The following is an 18,297-nucleotide window of genomic DNA, read 5'->3' on the forward strand; positions in this document are numbered from 1 at the left end:
AACAACTTACTTTTAAAACTGGCTATCAAGAAGTATTCGTTCCCTACTGGTAGAGATATTCATATTTAGGCTGGGCAATGCTCAACCTCGGTTTCAAAAAGCAATTACCTGGAGAACGTTTCTAGCATAGGGAGAATAATGAAGAGAAGTAACATTTGACAAGGTATGTACATATGTGTGTATAGCAGGATAATAAACCATCTCCTTCAAGTGCCTTTTTTTAAAACCCAAGTGCTTTTTAACATCATTTTCAAACTACCAGAAATTTACTTGAGACTTGAAAGCACTAGACAGGTGTCATGATGCTATTTTTAGCGATGGCAACTTGGATTAAAAAGAGCCAACATTATATCCAACCATCTCTTGGCTCTAGACAATGAAGGTATGGGGGAGAAAAGAGAGACTTTACTGAAAGAGATTAGATCTGACATGATCAAACACCCTCTCCCAATTTTCCTTAAATTAGCTCTGAGATGCTAATCATGATACTCCATCTCATTTCTGATTTGCTTCCTTTGAAAAAAAGAAAAAAGAGAAAAGTTTCAAAAGTGCGATCCTGGCCAGGTAAAGTGGTTCATGCCTGTAATCCCAGCACTTTGGAAGGCCAAGGCGGGCAGATCGCTTGAGCCCAGGAGTTCAAGATCAGCCTGGACAACATGGCGAACCCCTGTCTCAACTAAAATTACAAAAAATTAGACAGGTGTGATGGCGTGCACCTGTAGTCCCAGCAGCAACCTTGGGAGGCTGAGGTGGGAGGATAACCTAAGCCTGGGAGGTCAAAGATGCAGTGAGCCATGACTATGCCACTGCACTCCAGCCCAGGTGGTAGAGTGAGACCCTGTCTCCAAAACGAAAAACAAAAAAAAAAAAGTGCTATCCTTCAAAAGATCTGGAGCAAGGCAACAAAGCAAGAATCAGTAATTTTTTCCCCAATGTCACCCAATGAGGTATTAATTCGAAAACACTGTTCTAACAAAGCAACTAGCATCCAAATTCCAAAGGACTCTCTATATCTTAAGGAACGCATGAAAAATAAACACATAAAAGCACACTATATAAAATGTATAAAAGCACCAATTAAGCTGTATTGTTCTCATCCTCAAAGGGTTATGAATGTGGATTATCAATGTTATGACTGTATCTTTAGATAACTGTTTTATGTGAACATCATCCTTCAGAATTATTATCAGGCAATCTCTTACAAAAAGTAATACTGTAGTGAATTACTAGAAAAAAAATTTCCACAATCAATAACGAGTCAAGACTAAAACAATAAAAAGCAAAGAACAGAACTAACATATATCATTTTATAAAAATTCACATTTCTTTAGTTTTTTGGTATTTTCCTAAGACATATGCTCTCCTTCCCTGCACTGCTGATAAACAGGTCTACTTCTAAAAACTGATACTAGGCCAGGTGCAGTGGCTCATGCCTATACTCAATACTTTGGGAGGCTGAGGTGGGAGGATTAGTCGAGCCCAGGAGATTAAGACCAGCCTGGGCACCATGGCGAAAACCTGCCTCTACAAAATACAAAAAAATATTAGCTAGGAGTGGTGGCATGTGCCTGTAGTCCCAGCTACTTGGGAGGCTGAGATGGGAGGATTGCTTGAGCCCAGGGAAGTCAAGGTTGCAGTGAGCCATGATTGCACCTCTGTACTCCAGCCTGGGCAACGGAGTGAGATGCTGTCTCAAAAAAAAAAAAAAAAAAACTGACAGTATATATGAACAGTAGAACTCAACTTATTTCTAATACAAAAAAAACTTCATTTATGAGTTGTTTTGCTATCTAAAACTGGACTTCAAATATTCCAAATACTCGAGACTCCTAACATTTTCACAAAATTGTAAAATGCTCGGATGACATGAACTATCAAATACAATATTAAGATAGTATTTCAAAAGAGAGCAGAAGAAAACTTTTCAGAAGAGAGGCCTATGCTGAAAGACCACTGTATTACCACATACAAATCTAAACTATCTACAATGCATGGCAAAAATAATATTATGTCCCACAACCAGGATTTGATACTTTGCTCTGACACATACCAGGGTCTGGCAATTGTCACAACAAAACCATTAGAAATGTTCCTCAAATCAAAGTATTTATGTACGGTCTATATAATCTGATTGTGATATTAATTCAAAAGCCTACCCTGTAGCAATGAAGGTAATTAACTTATTACATAAGTCTGTCTTTTATTGTTGCTAATCATGATATTTATGATGAGCACTGTGTGTTATAGTTCCTTTCAGGATTATCTAGACATAGTAAGCTCCAAATCTTTTGTGTTATGGCCCCGAATACTTTATAGGAAATCTAAGCAAGTAATATTGTGAAAAATTTGGATACAGAATTCTTTATTTACAACAGTGACTTAGCAAAGGTTGACAGCTGGTAATATTTTAAGATACAGTCTTCCTTTATATTTAGTATCAGGAAAAGCTATGTCAAATGTTTTATGAAACTATCCAGTAGACTAATCCATGCTAATTACAATATACTGTCATAGTGTTAATAGTAATATCCACTTCTCTAAGTCACAAAAGTCAAAGATGATGCATAAAGCACATTTTTTAATAAAAAATTTTAATTGGGAATTAAATGTAAGTAACTAAGATAAAAGTAGATGTCAAGCCTGCCAGACTTCACATATCTGGATGATGTCTAAGTACTCATTAATTGTCCTATGCTATCTAGAACTATAAATCAAAGCATACTGTGGTAACTCAATGTGTTTCCATTGTATAAATTAACTACAAATGATATAAAACATATTAAAAAAACAAAAACACTAACTGGAAAGACCATGTTGTCATAGAACACGTGTAAAGTTGAGTTTAAGTCTTTTTTTAGAGTTTTTCTAAGAGTTGAGAAAATCATGTTAAACCTAAAATTTTAGTGAAAACATTAATTTTGGCTGTAATAAAAACACTATGAATAGACATTTATGAATAGATACTGAAAAACTTGGGGAATAATAAACAAAGCAGAATTCATGGTTACCATATTTACACATACTCTTTGTTGTGTTTCAGTGCCACATGATCTGATTCAAAGTAATAAACATCAGGATCATCATCTTCCTCTTCTGTAATGTGCTGACTGGCACTCTCTTTGGCAGATGGCAAATGTCCAATATTGAGTCTTGCCTCTGAGGGTGGTTTACTTACTCCTTCACTTCCATTATTTTGAGAGTCACAACATATCCCTTTTTCATTTTGAGAAATTTCACCAGGATTTGTAGGAGACTGACTTACATTATCACTAACAGTTGCATTTGTTTCATTAGGACTAAGATTATTCTCCTCAAATTGTCCGTTTTCTCTGTAAGGAGAACTGTTTTTAGTGGGACTACCTCTGGTAGGGGCTGCCCTTCGTGGTGAGGTTCTCAGAGTATAACGATGTTCTTGAGGTTCTGATAAAGACATCATTTGAGCTGAAACACAGTCTAGAACAGAAGATGGTTCAGGTTCTCCGGAGGCTGGCATACTCTCAAGACTTGTGTCCAGGTTGTTACTGGTGTTTTCTTTACACTGCTCTTTTGAGGCACTGCTATCTCCCACCACATCTACTTCCTCCTCAGAATCCCTTAAAGATGACTGAGTTTCAGAAAAGGGCCCTGTAGCTGGCTCAGTAGTCAGCTGATTAACATGTTCCACAGGCAGGCAGGCAGTTACTATTTTGTGGTCCTCCAACTTGACCTGCACTTGTGAATTTGTGCAAGGCACGTTATGGTCTATATAACTGTCCTCCTTCCTACTATCAAGGAACATTGAAGTTTGGGTATCCGTATCCCCATTTTCAGCTACTGATTTTTCCTGTAACACATGGGAACCAATGCTATTTTGTTTAGTGTTCCCATCAGGCTGACAGTCATCACAGTTTATAACAGCTGAATCACTGTCATCAACACCATTGACAGCCAAATAGCCTGTGATTTCTTCAACTACTGCAGAATTAAGTGGCCCTTCCTCACTGACATTCACCTTTTTAATTTCCCTTTTCTCACAATCATCCAGTATAAGACATCGACAAGCTCGTTTAGTCCCTTGAAAATCTGCATCATTGTCCACTACTGTACTCCTCTGTTCTACTGACTCCTTGTCTGATTTTATAGGAGAATCTTCTTCTGAACTGTTTGGTGCTTCAGATCTAAGACAACGCTTAATTCTTTTTAAAACTGGTGAAACAGGTTCTGTTTGCCTTCTCTCACAATTTTCTATAGCCTGCCTTTCTATGTTATCCTTTTCTGAAGAAGAAAGTCCTCTTTTCCTAGGGCTTACCCATGATTCTCGGGTACTCTGCTGTTTTAAATCAGTGGTTCTCCCATTATTATTTCCTTTCTGAATTGGCACGGGCTCTGGTCTCTTCTTTGGTGATCTTGATCGTACTTGAGAATTAGAAGAGATTTCTTCAGGATGCGCAATGCTACGATTCCTTAAAGTTCTACCACAAAAAGATTCATCCAAGCCGTTTAACCCCACTGTTGATCTTGTAACACGAGTAGATCGGGAAGCAGCCATACTATGGCAAGTCCCTACAATACGGTCATCATGATCCACTCATTGGGAAACCTTCAAAAATGTAAACAAAATAATGAGAAAAAGGTAATAGTTAATATACCTAGAACGAAAGTATAAAGCTATAACTTTTTAATCCAAGTATACGTGGACGTTATAGTCTATAACTGTCTATATAACTGCCAATATTAAATTATGTGATAAAAATTCTTTAACATTTCCAATAATTATATAAATTATAGCTAACAAGCACACAGTACTTAATATGTTCCATGAGTCTTTCTATATGCCTTACATACATTAACTCACTTAAGTCTCACAACAACTCAGATAGGTGCTACCATCATCCCTACTTCACGAATGAGATTAAAGCACACTCTGAGTAATCTATCCAAGGTCACAACTCTATTAAGTAGCAAGGCAGAGCTCTAGAGACCATAACTGCCTCACTGTGTATCTGCCTCTCAGATAGGCATAAAATACCCAGAAGAGATCTATCCTAAAGATGTGATTTCATTTTGGTCATTAAAATAATAATCTTCGGCCGGGCGCAGTGGCTCATGCCTGTAATCCTAGCACTTTGGGAGGCTGAGGTGGGAGGATCACGAGGTCAAGAGTTCAAGACCAGCCTGACCAACATGGTGAAACGCAGTCTCTACTAAAAATAACAAAAATCAGCCAGGTGTGGTGGCACACGCCTGTAATCCCAGATACTCAGGAGGCTGAGGCAGGAAAATTACTTGAACCCGGGAGGCAGAGGTTGCAGTGAGCTGAGATCATGCCACTGCACTCCAGCTTGGGCGACAGAGCGAGACTTTGTCTCAAAAAAATAAATAAATAAAATAAATAAATAAAATAATAATCTTGAACTTACATAGCAGCTATCTTTCAAAAAAACTATTCCAATCATTTCTCGTGTTCTTTCAAAATGTTCCTGGTATATAGAAAGGCAGGCTTTTCTCTTTTTAATTTACTTTTGCTAAAATGAGTTTCAGATCAAATCCCTTAATAACTAATAATCTAGCATCCAAAAATTTTTTATTGCAGTATAATTTTTCGTAACTAAATAGACAAAGATCACAATGCTAGCTTGCATTGGCTAAGAACAAAACAAAGCAAACCCAAGCCTTCCTAGTCTCTAGAAATAAAGCCATAAATTAGCAAGTGAAAGGTAGTGTTCCAAAGACCAGAAAAGAAAATGGGGAAGAAGCCTCTGAAGCAAATACTTACATTTAAGAAATCGAGACTACTCCTATAATCCCACCCTTTCCTTCTTTGAACTCCTGTGTACAGCATATGCCAGTGCCAGTTTTAATGTGTGGTTTGGGAGATGAGCAGGTATTCTGGTGTGGATGCTCAAGGTTTACATGACAGAAATGTAAGGGATATAGAAAAATGCCTTGATTGATCCATCTGGGTAAACTAGTGATTTGGTGATATTTTCCAGAGGCTCCCCCATCAAGCAGAATAAAGGAGCTGTTAATATTTGAAGTCTCTATTCCCCCACTCCTCTTCTGTTTAGTTTTCACAAGGTACCCTGTCATTTTATTTCCTAACTTTGAATGAGATGCAGGATGATTAGTTAGAGAAAGAGGCCAGTGGTGGCAATAGTGCAAAGTTTCACAGTCCCTTCCTCCTGCCTTTGGTCATCAACAGTCTCCCTTCTCATGTAAACCTCCAAATGCCATTCTGACTCCTACCCCTAAAAATCAAACACAATTTCTCCTTGCTTCAACTAGAACTATCTAATAGTGGAAAGTTTGGAAGAATTACAGAAGACACAGCAACATGCTACCACATATAAAACAGAAACACTACAGGAAATAATCTCCCTGTTCCTGCCTACTGACAAGTGAATTAAGTGAGAAAGTGCCCTGTAAAATATTTAAGTTGGCTGAGTTTAGTGTTGTCTCAGAGTATGGCATACTTTTAAACTTTTAATTAACAATTTTTTAAAATCTTGTAATCACAAAACTAGCCCTGGAATTAAAGCATGGTTATTTGTTCTAGAGAATTTCATAGCAACCAAGTGAACAATAAGTACGAGACACCAATCAGAACTTAGAAACACATTTTTTACAGTAGTAAACTTTTATTGTTTTGGGGATTCATTAAAAGAACTGCTGACATTTAATTCTCGTTTGCTAATATATTATCACGAAGATTACAATCTTTCTGTTTCTTTCATGGGTAACAAACACTGAGTGTTCCATAATTTTCACTTTCAATTGTAAAACATTTAAGTTAAACTTCAAATAATGTCTTAAAAGAACACAAACTGGCCGGGGGCAGTAATCCCAGTACTTTGGGAGGCCGAGGCAGACGGATCACTTGAGGACAGGAGTTCGTGACCAGCCTGGCCAACGTGGTGAAACCCCGTCTCTACTAAAAATACAAACACTAGTAGGGCATGCTGGCACATGCCTATAATCCCAGCTACTTGGGAGGCTGAGGCAGGAGAACCGCTTGAACCCAGGAGGCAAAGGTTGCAGTGAGCCAAGATCGCGCTACTGCACTCCAGCCTGGGCAACAGAGCAAGACGCTGTCTCAAAAAAAAAAATGAAAAGAAAAGAACACAAACTGAAATACATGAAAAGCAACTTACTTGTTTCATGTATCCAAATCTGGCACTCTAAAATGTTAAGATTACTTATTTTTAAATATTAAATATGTATGTAAATGCACAAAAAAAGCATAAGGCTAAGTTAATTTAATAACTAAAATGCCTACAAAATCTAATACATATTATCTTCAATGTAAATTTAATTATACTCATAATTTATGGTTCAAAAATAATACTGACAATAGAAATACTTTATAAACACACAAAAGAATCTGTTAGTCTTTACTTCTTAAAATGCAATCCCAATTAAGGGCATATAAACCTCTTAAATTATTCTAATAATAAGACTTCCTTAACCTTTTCTTTCCACACCAATCTGAATGGAAGCAAAATCTGCCTTGCAGTACAAACTTCTCAAAGAGAGACCATTTGGGATGAAATGAACCTATTATTAGTAGTACTAAAAACCTTTTTTTATACATATATTTTTTACTATAAAATATCACCTATAAGCTGGTCATGGTGGCTGAGGCCTGTAATCCCAGCACTTTGGGAAACTGAGGTAGGTGGATCACTTGAGCCCAGGAATTCAAGACCAAACTGGGCAACATGGCGAAACCCTGTCTCTACTAGAAATACAAAAAATTTATCCAGGTGTAGTGATGCCTGCCTGTAGTCCCACGTACTAGGGAGGCTGAATGGGAGGATCACTTGAGCCTGAGAAGTCAAGGGTGCAGTGATGTGACTGCCCTTCAGCCTGGGTGATGGCAGCAAGGCCCCGTCTCAGGAAAAAAAAAAAAATCACGTATAGTGAGGCCTATCTTACTTTTTCACCATTCCACTGATTAAAATATGAAAACACTGATTAATACAAAAGTTAAATAAAATATGAAAACACTGATTAACATAAAAGATTAAGCTTCTTTCCATTTCTTCTGTACCCTAAAAATGCTTTTATTTCACTCAATAACTAGAACAAAGCCCTAGTTCTAGGATTCTCAAATTCTGTGCTGTTGGGCTGTATTGAAAGAGAACTTGTTGGCCGGGCGCGGTGGCTCACGCCTGTAATCCCAGCACTTTGGGAGGCTAAGGCGGGCGGATCACGAGGTCAGGAGATCGAGACCATCCTGGCTAACATGGTGAAACCCCGTCTCTACTAAAAATACAAAAAATCAGCCGGGCGTGGTGGCGGGCGCCTGTAGTCCCAGCTACTCGGGAGGCTGAGGCAGGAGAATGGCGTGAACCCCGGGGGGCGGAGCTTGCAGTGAGCCGAGATCGCGCCACTGCACTCCAGCCTGGGCGACAGAGCGAGACTCCGTCTCAAAAAAAAAAAAAAAGAAAGAGAACTTGTTTTGTAACAAGGATCCTTGTGGTACCTCAGACTCTTGCAACTCAATCATGGGCATCTCCTGGAAGCTTGTTAGAAATGCAGAATACGAGGCCCTGCCCCAGACCTACCAGTGAATTAGGCTCCTAGGTGATCCATGTATGTATCAGGGTTTGAGAAGCACTGCCTTAGGCTACTGAACTCAGACAGAATTCTGATAAGATAATAGTCATCAAGTTTCAAACTAAATTAGACCTATTTATAAAATACCCTTTAATTTCTTACTGGATCCTAATAATAAAAAAATTTATAAATAAGACCAAGGAAGCACCAAATGAAAGACTATAAAAATATCTTGCCTGAAATTAACATGTGATGTGCACTTGAGGTAATAAACTGGTTAAAATTATTAAGATCAGAGTTAAACAAAATTGTGCTAATCTTCCGTCTGATGATTTTTTTCTGTTCTAACCCTTTTCTTCATATCTTTTCTATTTTGGATAGGCATATATAAAGGTACATACTTTCTATAATTATCTAATAAACTGAGTGCAAAATTCAGTTAATAAAAAGGGATCAAAAATGTCTAAATTAACCAGGTGCAGGGGCAGGGAAGTGGGGCCACCTACAGTCACAGATACTCAGGAGGCTGAGGCAAGAGGATCACTTGAGCCCAGGAGTTTGAGAACTGCCTGGACAATGGTGAGACCCTATCTGTTAGAAAATAAAAAATAAAAAGTCTGTATTATCTCAACCAAGTCTCAACATTGTTTTGCCAAGCTTAGCAAAATATTATAGACTAAAGCAGTTGTTTTCCTCACTTTAGCTGCATCGCAAAAAGTTTCTTAAGAATGCAATAAAGAAGCCTTAGAGTACAAAATTATATTTCTGCCAAATATTGTTAAGGAATAAAAATGAAATTATTTACAAATTATCTCACGAAATAACCCTGTTGGCTAACAAAATAAGAGGTATATGGTAAAAACCTTAGCCAGCATCCAGCTGAAATTAGAAATGCAAGCACTCTAGTTTTAGAAATAAGGGAAGCCATTAATTATCATATTCATATGAGCAAAACTCAATCTAACAACTACACTGGAGTTTTTCCTATATGTTATCTACCAAATAATGAATGGTGGCACTTTCTAGAATTCAGAGAAAAGAGAGTGTGGTCAGTAACTAGAATTAACCAGACTCCCTTCCTCTCTTCCCTACCTTCATAAATTCTCATCCTCTTGGAGGCCATGTCTGAGAAGGACTAGTCAACCAAATTTCAACTTGTCCATTCATATTAAGCCCTCAATCCTACCTATAATTTCACATATCCTACCCATATATTTGCTGCTGAATTGCCCTCTCATAAATTTGAATCTACTGTTACCCAAATATAACTATAGGATTCTGAAAAACACTCTTTGAAGCATTATCAGCTATGTTTCAGGTCATAAATTTCCAGCTCCTATGATCATACCAGTAGAACTGTATGAATAAGAAAACAGATAATAATTATTAAACAAAAAAGGCCCATCTAATGACACACTTCTCCAGCTATTTACTTAAGAGAAAGAAATTTCAAAAAGATATTTCAAAGACCTTGCCTATAAGCTTTTGTTCCTACTATAATCACCAAAGTGGTAAAGTTTATTTTGGGAATTGAGCAGCTGGCAATCTTCCATCACACCAATGTTCTAGCTGATATTTATTATCATAATATTTAGTTTTATTAAGTGAAAAATTTTTAGTAAACTGGTCACGATACCAGTATATATTCATATAGACAAACCAAAGTAAAAGGAAAAAAGAGCAAATGCAACTGGAAAGTGTAACCAATATGATTCTTTTTCTAGCTGTCTAAACATAAACTATTTAATAATGTTGAGGCCATGTTTGTCATATAAGTATTTTAAGACAATACCTCAGCAGTGCAATTACCACCATATCTATAATGTTAAAAGTAGAAGAGTAAAACCTGGCTGGTAACCCATCCATGCAATTCAACTTAAGGTTCTTAAATAGCCACCTCTTTGAAGTCTGGGAATTCTATTATGTATTGTCTTACATAAAGAGACTTCTTATTTCTTTCCCATTAAGAGAAACTGATGTACGACAGATGGTCGGTAAGTAGGTAGGTAGGTAGGTAGGTAGGTAGGTAGGTAGGTAGGTAGATAGGTAGGTAGGTAGGTAGATAGGTAGGTAGGTAGGTAGGTAGGTAGGCAGGCAGGCAGATAAGCAGATGGCCAGACAGACAGAGAGATAGACAAAAGTAAATGAAAACACACTTTAAAAGACAATCGGGAAAAGGAAGTCAAGGAATTTCACAATGCCTCCTGAGTAAAAAATTCCAACATAATCAGTCATTTCATTTATACCCCACTGAAGAAAAAAAGGGGGGAAATATTTCATTCCTAACCCATTCCCTGCAGCTCCATACTCCTATAAACAGCCAGCCAAACTACAAGTTGCCACACAGAGGATGTATGGAAAAATAACAAGTCTCCCCATCTCAAAAAAAAAAAAAAAAAAAAGAAGTCAAACTATAGTTGTCTTCACTACTGCAAAACTAAATAACTTACCTGTACAACCAAAGATCTATCATTGTGGAAATATAATCTCTTTTCCTTATATCCTGAAGGAGTTGGAGCTATGATCTAGAATGGAGCTTAAGCATCAGGGTTTCAGACTCTCTCAGCTTCAGCCATGAAGAATACTAGAACCTCCTAAATTTCTTTCTTTAAAATAAAATAATGAAAAAAAGGATTAAAGAAGATGATGAACTTATGCTAATAGATTTACTCCTTCTATAATAAGAAGAAATACAGGTATAGAATCTGTTCATAGTGACATCTTCCATGCTTCTTGGTAACTCTGTAGCCTCAAGAATACTAAGAAACTGAAATAGGATTTTTAGAAATCAACAAAAGCAAACCAAAAAGATACTGAAATATACCAAATCCTTACAACTCAATATTAGTTTGAACTGAGTCGAAATGTGTCTTGCTCTTTTCTAGCCACTGCTCTAAGGCAGTAATTTTTTGGCGGTGATCTAAAGATTGCCCTTGATAGCATTTCTCACAATAGAATTTATAATATCATCTCTTAACTCTTGTCCTAGAGGACTTTCCAAATTCTCGACATCAAGTATACATAACCATTTAGGTTATGCATAAAAGAATCACACAAATCATCAACCAAATCTTCTATACCTATAGGATAACCTTGATGCTTATTCAAGTGCTACAAAATTCAATTACAAAAGGACATTTCTATTATTTTTGGCATATGTATTTTTAAAAAGAACAAGAACAACAAGGATTTTCCGGTTTTAGTACCCAATTAGCCAGACTAATTAATCTAATTACATTCCATTTCTTAGAACAGTCTGGTTAATTTTTACTTTATAATAATTTATTATGATATCCTTTTCAAAGAATGTACAGGCCAGGCGCAGTGGCTCGCACCTGTAATCCCAGCACTTTGGGAGACCAAGACAGGTGGATCACGAGGTCAGGAGTTCAAGACCAGCCTGGCCAACATGGTGAAACCCCATCTCTACCAAAAATACAAAAAATTAGCTGGACATGGTGGTGTGCGCCTGTAATCCCAGCTACTCAGGAGGCTGAGGCAGGAGAATCACTTGAACCTGGGAGGCAGAGGTTGCAGTGAGCCAAGATCGCCCCATTGTACTCTAGCCTGGGCAACAAGAGTGAAACTCAGTCTCAAAAAAAAAAAAAAAGAGAGAATGTACAATCTGGCTAAATGGGTTACTATGAGTGCCCATCTGAAAACAAGGAAGAGGACTAAGAAAAAGACCAGCAGATGTTTATGACAGAAACTGTCACTTTATTATAAGCATAAAACTAGATATTATAATAGTGATACATTTTGGGGAAAGCATTACAACTTAAAGACTGATATAATTACAAAATCTTGTAATTACTAGGCAGACTTACTGCATAATAAAAATAGGTTACTGCTCTAGTCAGCTAGAAAGGGAATAGGGCTAATAATATCTAATATCTATAGATGCCACCTCTCCCAAACATGCCCTGGAAATGCTTTAAAAAGCACAAGGTAGGAAAATTGTCTAATAACCATTTAATACTACAGTACATTAAGAAATGTTCTAAGTTAACATGGGGAGAAGCTCAGTGAAAACATGATCCTACATAATAAAGTAACCCTTGACTTGAAAACCCACTCTTCTTATAACAGACTCCAAGTGACAACTCCTTTGTAGCAAACACTGAAGCCTTTCACAAACATGGCAAAACATCACGTTTTACAGTGTGTGATGGTAGTAGCAATCATCAAAAGCAAAGAACATCTACAACTTAAAGTACATCTCTGAGCATACTGGAATGTGCCCTAGTAGCACTCTATCAAGTTCTAATCAACCACATAACTACTCTATTTGAATAGAGTTCACTATAGGAACATTATCCACTACGACATTTAGCAGGCAAGAACATCTGCAACTGTTATTTTCACAGAACTGATACTTACAGCTGAGCTCTATCAGCATTAAGATAGGATCCTGCAGTGTTTCTTAAAAGCCTGATACACTGAAAAAGAAACTTCAATCAATTACTTCTAACTAAACCCCACTTGGCCTTAATTAAGATTACATTATTTCTTACCTTTTAAAAATCGTTTCGCCTAGTATTTGATCCCCATGCGTCTGTATTTATCTGTCATCACTGTTAATTGTCCATGTTACACTGAGACTTCAGGAATTATTTATTTATATGGTCGTACTAGAACAACTTGATATCTGTGAAGGGAAACCATAATATAGTCACTATAGATGTGTTACTGTTTACAAACTTGTGAATAAAATTGGTAATATTTCCAAACACTTATATAGCACACTTCGTTTTCTACTAAACTTCACAAGTAATTCCTTACATTTAGCTGTGAAATATGTGTCTTCAACAAACTAAGATGATTGGCTAGCACTTCCAAGTTCTTCTCAGAGAGTACCCACATACAAATATTCTAAATTTAATTCTAAACTTAAACCCTTACAAATTGAAGAGCTCCTCAGGTTCCTTTTCTTACTACCAATATAGATACATGTCATTTTCCTTAAGTCTACAGTTACTCTCCATTAATAGAAAAGTACCTTTTTGTGTGTTTTATATTTTAGGGAATAAATCTACAATGCTTAAAAATGAAGTAAAAAAAAGATAATGACTGTCCTTTAAATGTCACTTTAAACATCTGATATCTTTCTCAAGTAATTTTGGAAGTAAACAGAAAATAAATGTTATTTAAAATAAACGGAGATGTAGGTATACAAACATTCCTTAAAGGTAAGCTTCTTAAAAACAGACTTGGTTGATGGCTACAAGTCGTACAAATAGATCTACACACTTACAGTGATGACCAAAAGCACTGTACAGAATTTTAAGTCATTTTAACCAGTTTATCAGTGAAAAAAATGAGCTACAAAAGAATGTTCATTCATACATATCAAAGAAAGCAGCGTATGAATGGCATTCTAAAATGTTTCATCATGCTGTACCACTCCACTACACAGTAAAAAGAGTACAAATCAACATAGAAAATACAGATAACCTAGCGAGGCATGATGGCTCATGCCTGTAATCTCAGCACTTTGGGAGGCCAAGGCAGGAGGATCCCTTGAGCTCAGGCATTCGAGACCAGGCTGGGCAACATAGTGAGCCCTCTTCTCTAAACAAAAAAAAAAAAATGAAAATTAGCCAGACGTGGTTGTGTGTGTCTATAGTCCCAAATACTTGGTAGGCTGAGGTGGGAGGATCATCTGAGCCCAGGAGATTGAGGCTGCAGTTAGCCATGATCGTGCCACCGCACTACAGCCCAGGCAACAGAGTAAACCCTATCTCAAAAAAAAAATTTTTTTCAATGAAAATGTAGATAACCTGACACATGCTTTCTGGATAAAACTTGTTATTTGGGTTGTCAACCATTCAGATATTCTCAGTGAGAAGTTTCATTAACAATAGAGCGATTAAGAAACTATTATCTATCCTCAAACACAATTCCTTCTTCATTTGGTTTTCAAACATTAAAACTATATAAGTAACACCATAAAAAAATAAACACTTTGGGATGCCAAGGCAGAAGGATCGCTTGAGCCTAGGAGTTTGAAACCATCCTGGGCAACAAAGTGAGGCCTCATCTGTACAAAAAATAGAAAAAGGTAGCCACATGTGGTGGAGTGCGCCTGTAATCCCAGCTGCTAGGGAGGATCCTTAGAGGGGCAGTGAGACCTGATTGCGTCACTGCATTCCAGCCTGGGTGACAAAGAAAAAAAAAAAAAAAAAACCAGATTAAGTATTTTTTAAGTTTAAAAATTGTCATGACCTCTCATGTAACAAAAGCAAGGAAATTAAACTAGCCAAAACTCTTGTAGCCCCTATATTGTGTTCTTCACTTCATTCAATATACATTTCAAACTTAAGCATTCTGCAAAACTGTTATATGCTTTCTGCAGTGGAAACACTGCTTTGAATTATGACAATACACAGTAATTTTTTAATTTGAATTATTTAACTACAGTTACTTACTTCTAGAAGTTTAAAAAACAGCATTTTGTCTTTTAAAAAGCATACAAAATGGAAAACAAACTATCTAAGTCCTATTCCTAAAGCCATCTTATTTATTCCCTTGGAACAGAGCTTTGCTTGTTTTCATGTACTAATAAAATTCATTGACTATTCAAGCATTCCAAAAGCAAACCCAAAACCAATCTTCACTGAAAAGAATTACTTTTTCTACTTCTTGCAGTCTTAACACTGGTACTACTGTGTTAAATAGATTACATGATCTCAGATTCACAGCACACATGTAATCACTTCAAAAGACTACATAACTCTCACTAGAAGATACAGCCCTAGTGATATAACCAGGATATAAGCCACACAACTTACTATTAAAATAAAACAATGAAGTTCAAAGTTAAGCACAATCCCTAAATTTTCAGGCAAATTATTTTTTAGTTTTATGAGAGCTTGGAAAAAATTCAAAAGGAAGGTCATACAACAGGTCATATTTATTACCTGATTCTTCACTTGTTGTAAGTGAAAGTACCACATATAAGCACTATACTATGATTTTAAATGATTTTATAAGAAAGAGACATTCAACGTCAGTTGTAAAAAGCATTAAGATATGGTCAAAGACAGAAACATTTTTTTTTTTTTTTGAGACGGCGTTTTGCTCTTGTTGCCCAAGCTGGAGTGCAACGGTGCGATCTCGGCTCAATGCAACCTCTGCCTCCTAGATTCAAGTGATTCTTCTGCCTCAGCCTCCTGAGTAGCTGGGATTACAGGCGCCTGCCACCACGTCCATTTAATTTTTGTACTTTTAGTAGAGACGGGGTTTTGCCATGTCGGCCAGGCTGGTCTCAAATCCTGACCTCAGGTGACCCACCCACCTTGGCCTCCCAAAGTGCTGGGATTACAGGCATGAGCCACCACGCCCAGCCCAGAAACACCTTTCCTAGACAATTAAGCTTTCACAGTTACTTGCTATAAAGAGCTGAACCAAATTTTCATTTGGTACAATAATCAAAGAAAAGTACATTTTCTGCTCAGAACAACATGTTCAGTGTCTTGGATGCCTTCTATAGATTTTCAAAGATAAGCCTATTTCACAGTCAACAGAAAGACAGTAGGAAGAATATATGATTTGGTGGAAGGAGACAGAAATGTGATTCTCTGTCATCAATAATTACTTCACCATGAGCAAGTCACTTTGCCTATCTGTGCTTTATCTATAAAATAAAAGACATAATACCTGCCTACTACCTCTCAGGGTTATTGTGAAGTTCGAAAGAGATCACATCTGTGAAGTACTTCAGGTTACCGACTCCCAAATTTTAGTGTGTCTAAGAAATCCCTGGACCCAATCACCTCATAAATTCAGATTCAGAAGGCCTGAAGACAAATGCATAAATTTTCATTTTCAATTCAGCACTTCAGGTCATTCCAATGTATGTGCTCCCAGTGATGATCATACTTCGAAAAAACTACATCAGTTTCTTCTAAAACTTTAGTGTTCAGGCTGGGCACAATGGCTCACGCTGGTAATCTCAGCTCTTTAAGAGACCAAGGCAGAAGGATCACTTTGAGGCTAGGAGTTCGAGACCAGCTTGGGTAACTTGGCAAGACCCTGTCTCTACAGAAAAATAAAAATGCACACAATAAATTAGTGGGGCATGGTGGTGTGCACCTGTTGTAGTCCTAGCTACTCAGGAAGCAAGAGGCCTGGAGTTCGAGGCTGCAGGCTACAGTAAGTTATGATCACACCAATGCACTCCAGCCTGGGCAACCAAGTGAAGCCCTGTCTCTAAAAAATTAATTAATTAATTAATTAATTAAAAGAAATAAAACTTTAGTGTTCATAAGCATTAAATCTAGGTACATGTTTAAAATACAAATTTCTAGCTGGGCGCAGTCATACATGCCTATAGTCCCAGCTACTTGGGAGGCTGAGGGAGGAGGATCGCTTGAGTCCAGGAGTTCTAAGTTGTAGTGCACTATGTCAATCAGGTGTCTGCATTAAGTTCAGCATCAATATGGTGACCTCTGGGGAGCAGGGGACGACCAGGTCACCTAAGGATGGCAGAATGGGCCAAGGTCGGAAACAGAGCAGGTCTAAACTTCCATGTTGATCAGTAGTGGGACTGCACCTATGAACAGCCACTGCACTCCAATTGGAGTAAAACAGACCTGTCTCTTAAAAACAAAATAAGAAGAAAATGAAATAAAATACAAATTTCTAAACCTCATCTTTAAAAATTCAGATTCAGGCGGGCGCAGTGGCTCACACCTATAATGCAGCACTCTGGGAGGCTGAGGTGGGCAAATTACCCAAGGTCAGGAGTTCAAGACCAGCCTGGCCAACGTGATGAAACCTTGTCTCTACTAAAAATACAAAATTAGCCAGGTGTGGTGGTGCGTGCCTGTAATCCCCAGCTACTCGGGAGGCTGAGGCAGAAGAATTGCTTGAACCTGGGAGGTGGTGGTTGCAGTGAGCTGAGATCACACCACTGCACTTCAGCCTGGGCAACAGAGCGAGACTCCATCTCAAAAAAAAAAAAAAAAATTCAGATTCAATAAACTTGGAATGGAGCATACAATCTTCATTTATGATCATTTAGGAGATTCAGATGTAAATGAGTTATGATACACCCTTTTAGAAATCCTAAACTAGATTCTTCCTCCTAAATATTTCTCAAATTGTCCCTGCCTCTGTAGTATCATCACCCATGACCAACCTTAGGCTCTCATTTGAACTAACCCAAATGCCTTCTAATTAGTCTCTCTACTTTAAGTTTTTTTTTTTTTTTGAGACAGGGTCTCACTCTGTTGCCCAGGCTGGAGTGTAGTGGCTCAATCACCGCTCACTGCAGGCTTCGACCTCCCAGGCTCAAATGATCTTCCCGCCTCAGCCTCCCAAGTAGCTGAGACTACTGGTGCATGCCACTATGCCCAGCTAATTTTTGTATTTTTTGTAGAGACAGGATTTCACACCATGTTGCCCAGGCTAGTCCCGAACTCCTGGGCTCAAGTGATCCTCCCACCTCAGCCACTCAAAGTGCTGGAATTACAGACATGAGTTATTGCGCCCAGCTCTGCTTTCATTAAGTCTTATCCTTTAAAAATGCATGATCTACAGAATGACATGTCATTCTCCTATCTAAAACTCTTCCAAGAGACTTATGCTTCTTGCCAAGATAGAATAACAGGCATGAAACTTATGCTCTCCCACCTGAAACAACTAAAAATCTAGACCAAAAAAATGTATGAAAATTATTTCTGACAAAAGAAACAAGACAACACAGGACAGTGATCAATGAAAGAGAAAAAATAAATTAGGTAAAGCCTACAATTG

General features: G+C 37.6%; 1 protein-coding gene across 13 annotated transcripts in view; it reads right to left on the bottom strand.

The window, feature by feature from the left end:
* The window catches only part of ZZZ3 (zinc finger ZZ-type containing 3), a 118,619-nt gene that overhangs the window by 65,612 nt on the left and 34,710 nt on the right, over positions 1-18,297 (bottom strand). For 4 of the 13 annotated variants that reach the window (XM_063624115.1, XM_063624114.1, XM_063624116.1 and 1 more), the window contains 3 exons: positions 13,053-13,186; positions 12,919-12,977; positions 10,989-11,144 (listed from right to left, as the gene is read on the bottom strand). The exons of 2 other annotated variants lie outside the window; for them this stretch is intronic. In XM_063624115.1, the coding sequence (XP_063480185.1) occupies positions 10,989-11,011 (23 nt within the window). In that variant the 5' untranslated portion in view covers positions 11,012-11,144; positions 12,919-12,977; positions 13,053-13,186. Of the gene's footprint in view, positions 1-3,023; positions 4,580-10,988; positions 11,145-12,918; positions 12,978-13,052; positions 13,187-18,297 lie in introns of all 13 variants that reach the window. 7 more of the 13 variants (XM_063624108.1, XM_063624107.1, XM_063624110.1 and 4 more) reach the window with 2 other exon arrangements.

This window comes from Symphalangus syndactylus, chromosome 12 (genome assembly GCF_028878055.3).
Source record: "Symphalangus syndactylus isolate Jambi chromosome 12, NHGRI_mSymSyn1-v2.1_pri, whole genome shotgun sequence".
NCBI classification, from domain to species: Eukaryota; Metazoa; Chordata; class Mammalia; order Primates; family Hylobatidae; genus Symphalangus; species Symphalangus syndactylus.